The following is a 3578-nucleotide window of genomic DNA, read 5'->3' as shown; positions in this document are numbered from 1 at the left end:
TCTAATGTGACTCAGAGCACCTCGACAAGTGGTTCGCATGATCAGACCGCAACGTGTCTTTACACAATATTGTTTACATTTGATTGTTTACACTTAGAACAGGCCACTTGGCATCGGATCACCCAAGATGAATTTCAAAACCAAATTTCCAAAAATAAATGTAAACGGGGTCAAACAGATGCCCACCAAAGACTGTCTACATGGGCCTGATGCCAACGAGAAAATCCACGTGAGGTGGGATTGTTGATGGGAATCCACCACTCAACCCAGGCGCAGGCTGCAGACCCCTGCTTAGAGGACAACTTACATAGAGTCATAAAAGCCTAGGCCTCGAAATTCATGTTGCCAAATTTAGACAATGATGCCAGTAATGATTTCATTGCCTTACTGACTGCCCGCCTTACAAGAGATGGTGTGTAAAATAATCCTCAGAGGTGATATCATCGCTGATGGTGGAAGACTAGGAGCTGCAGAAAAACTGAAATACATGATAGCTAGTGCTGATCTGTACCAGAGAACGTCTACAGTACCGAGCACTACTACTGTACACACACTTGGTGAAGGTTTAAGGAGCCAAGTTGCAAACAGGCTTACAACAACACACACTCACAGAATCCTATTTAGTGATTATCCTCAGGTTTAACAAGAGTTTAACAAAAAGCGATATCTTTAATCTCCACCAGAGCTCTGTTTAATTGCCGTCAGTGGCACACTTCTTCCAAGACCAACACAAAGTCTGGTCAGAAAAGGTACAGCTAAGATTTAGCGCACACATACTTGCCTTAACATAGAGAGCAGGAAAAAGATTAGGTCAAGCCTCAAGTTCTATCAACCAAAGCAAACAGTCAGTAACTAAAAGCATACTGGCCAAGTCAGGAAAGCAGCTCCAGTGCAGCTTCCACAATGCTGCAAAGGGCGTAGCAGACATGATCCTGAAACCTATGTCATGAGGAAGGTAGTTAATGCTCTGGGGCTGTGAGCTTCATCAGCAAAGTGTCTCCTGATGCTTTGGGTGTTAGGCTGACACAGTCGTACAATAGAAAAATAGGCCTTGTGTCAATAAGACGCAAAGGCTAAATGGTTGAGAAAGAGCTCTCGGAGAGGCTCTGTTGCACTGCAACAAACAGCTATGTTTGACACATGGTGACCCAGCTGAGCACCATGACCAACTTCACGTGACTGGAATTCTGTTAAGTGCCTAGCTGATGTTCTAGAAGCTTCTACAATGACAGACCGTGAGAAGCGTATTGAATGGAGTGTGACAGAACAACAAACCCACGACTCTAAGCCAGAGATCCCTATGTGTGCCATCACTTAGGCCTACATGTGGACACTGGAGAAGTCTCTGCTCTGGTATCAGAACATTAGAACAACAGCAGAACATTAGACAAACTTTACAATGAAGTTTTAACAGAATGAAGTAGGGATGCACCAGTATACTGGCCAACATCAGTATTGGTCAATATCAGTCTACTACACAAAAACTAAGTAAAGAAACAAATAAATAAATAAAAACGTTGCTATCGACATCGGTTATCGGCCAAGTTGGCATAGGCCTACTCATACATAAACTAGCCCCCTAATGTCTCCTCATTTGACATACTCACCTATAAAATATCTTACAACACACATAGTATCGTCAACACCACAAATGCAACAAAGCCTTTCGCTAAATCATCAATTTCTACCTTCAACAGGTATAAATTATGTTTATCTTTCCTCCTTGAAAGTCTCCAGTCATTTTCACAATTATTCAATTTAGAATAAATTGTAAAAGTGGCGAGAACAACTGCTTATCTCCTCTTACAAACTTCTCACACACGGACACACACACACACACATACACACACAAAACATCAACAGTCAACCATTACAGGAGGATGGTGTGGAGACAGATCCAAGAGCAATGAATTTGAATGTGTCTATGCTGGAGATAGAAAACCTACTTGGGCTGATTTCATGAATGGTAAAACATGGACTTTATGTAACAGCTGCTCAGGCAATCTTGGAAACAGTCAACATTTAACTTGTAACGTGACCGATTCTTCAGCTTCCATATTGCCCTTCCAGGAGCCCCCCTTTCTCTCTCCACGTTTCCAGACTAGTTTCAACAGCTGGCCAAGTTGAACGCTTTAGTTGCTGATTATACCAAGATCAGGAGCCTCTCGTTCACTGGTGACTATAATGTGAGGCTACATTAACTTTAGGCCACATGATTATATGACTACATGTATGTATAGCCTACATGTCAATGACTATGGCCAATGGCAATATGCCAATATGTGGACTTTGTTTTTACAGGCAACAGGCCTAATAAAGCATGTGAAAAAATGCACACAATTTAATGAAAGAGTATCGCCTATCCCGAGGAAACTCTGAAGAACGTACAACGAGTTCCACAGGCAGTTAAGCAGGAACACAGGCATAAGTCACCCTTTAAAGTTTACAGGACGAACTGATGAGATTTTTTTTTCACTGACAGCATGTTCATGTACTCGAGAAAAAACAATCAATGCACCAAATTCAGATCGTGCATATACGAGTACTATCTGACCGACGAATACAGAAATGGGCAGCGTACGCAACACTAGGCTACCGGAGCACCTGAGTCCGTGAGATTTGACAGCTACCGCTTGAACGCTGCAATGTAACTGTCGGAATAGGAAGACAAGCACAACGATGCATTACCTAGATGCTGTTGAACTATTCACTAAAGCACCTGGGCAACTGGAGAGCTGGGGATGCAGGGTTGCTAGCGTTGGCACGCCAGTTAGCCAAACATCTGAGGTGGGTTGAGGCTGTTTCAATGTAGCCGAATACTAGGATGCCTCGATGTATGCGAGTTCCTTTTTGACATCGTCAATGTAGCCAAGCCTACAATTTTCGTCTGTGTCTCTCTTGCATAAACGACTAGGAGAGTCATTTGTGGCTCGTAATACAAGTTGCATTTCGGAATACCTATAGGGCTTGTCCTTTAGGCAGAAGTAATGTTAGCAGCCTGCCTTGTTTTGCCTGATGCAGTCCTGTACAGGAGTGGTGGTGGGCAAACGAGCTATCAAATCGCAATCCGCAATCCTAGCATATCGAAACGTACCTAGACCTAGAAAACTCCACGGATATCTCAAATTCAGCAACAGCCTGCAAAGTGTAATATACCCCGTAAACCATAAAAACATTATGGCATTTACAAATGATCTTACCTGATCGTCAAATCTATTAATTACGGCCTGAACCCATTCTACGGGTTTGTGCGCAGCCATCGCGGGCCAAGACGCTGCCGCGACAGGCTTCTTGTAATCCCCCAACGAATTATGTTTTTTTCTTCTCAATTGCGAATGATAAATCCTTGATTGCTAATAAAAGCACCGAGAGGTGGGGGTGGTTTGTTATTCTCCCGTTTCTCAATCAGAAACACCACCACGCCGCCATGACAGTGCCGGAAGTTTAAATCCTCCTTTCCAGGCAGCGACACAGCAGTGAAGCTGCTGTGATAGACAAGTACTGCGCCTGCGTTGCCTCATAAGTGGCGTATGCAGCGGAGGCTAGAATGAGTGCACGAGAAGAACGTGTGTGTGTGT

General features: G+C 43.6%; 1 protein-coding gene across 4 annotated transcripts in view; it reads right to left on the bottom strand.

The window, feature by feature from the left end:
- Positions 1-3426, bottom strand: part of LOC134080755 (neurofibromin) — a 70421-nt gene extending 66995 nt beyond the window's left edge. For all 4 annotated transcript variants that reach the window (XM_062537351.1, XM_062537352.1, XM_062537353.1 and 1 more), the window contains exon 1: positions 3201-3426. In XM_062537351.1, the coding sequence (XP_062393335.1) occupies positions 3201-3260 (60 nt within the window). In that variant the 5' untranslated portion in view covers positions 3261-3426. The remainder of the gene's footprint in view (positions 1-3200) is intronic.
- Between the last annotated feature and the right edge of the window lie 152 nt (positions 3427-3578).

This window comes from Sardina pilchardus, chromosome 5 (assembly GCF_963854185.1).
Source record: "Sardina pilchardus chromosome 5, fSarPil1.1, whole genome shotgun sequence".
In the NCBI taxonomy this organism is placed as follows: domain Eukaryota; kingdom Metazoa; phylum Chordata; class Actinopteri; order Clupeiformes; family Clupeidae; genus Sardina; species Sardina pilchardus.
Note: the sequence above shows the minus strand (reverse complement) of the source record. Positions and strands in the feature narration are given on the sequence as shown.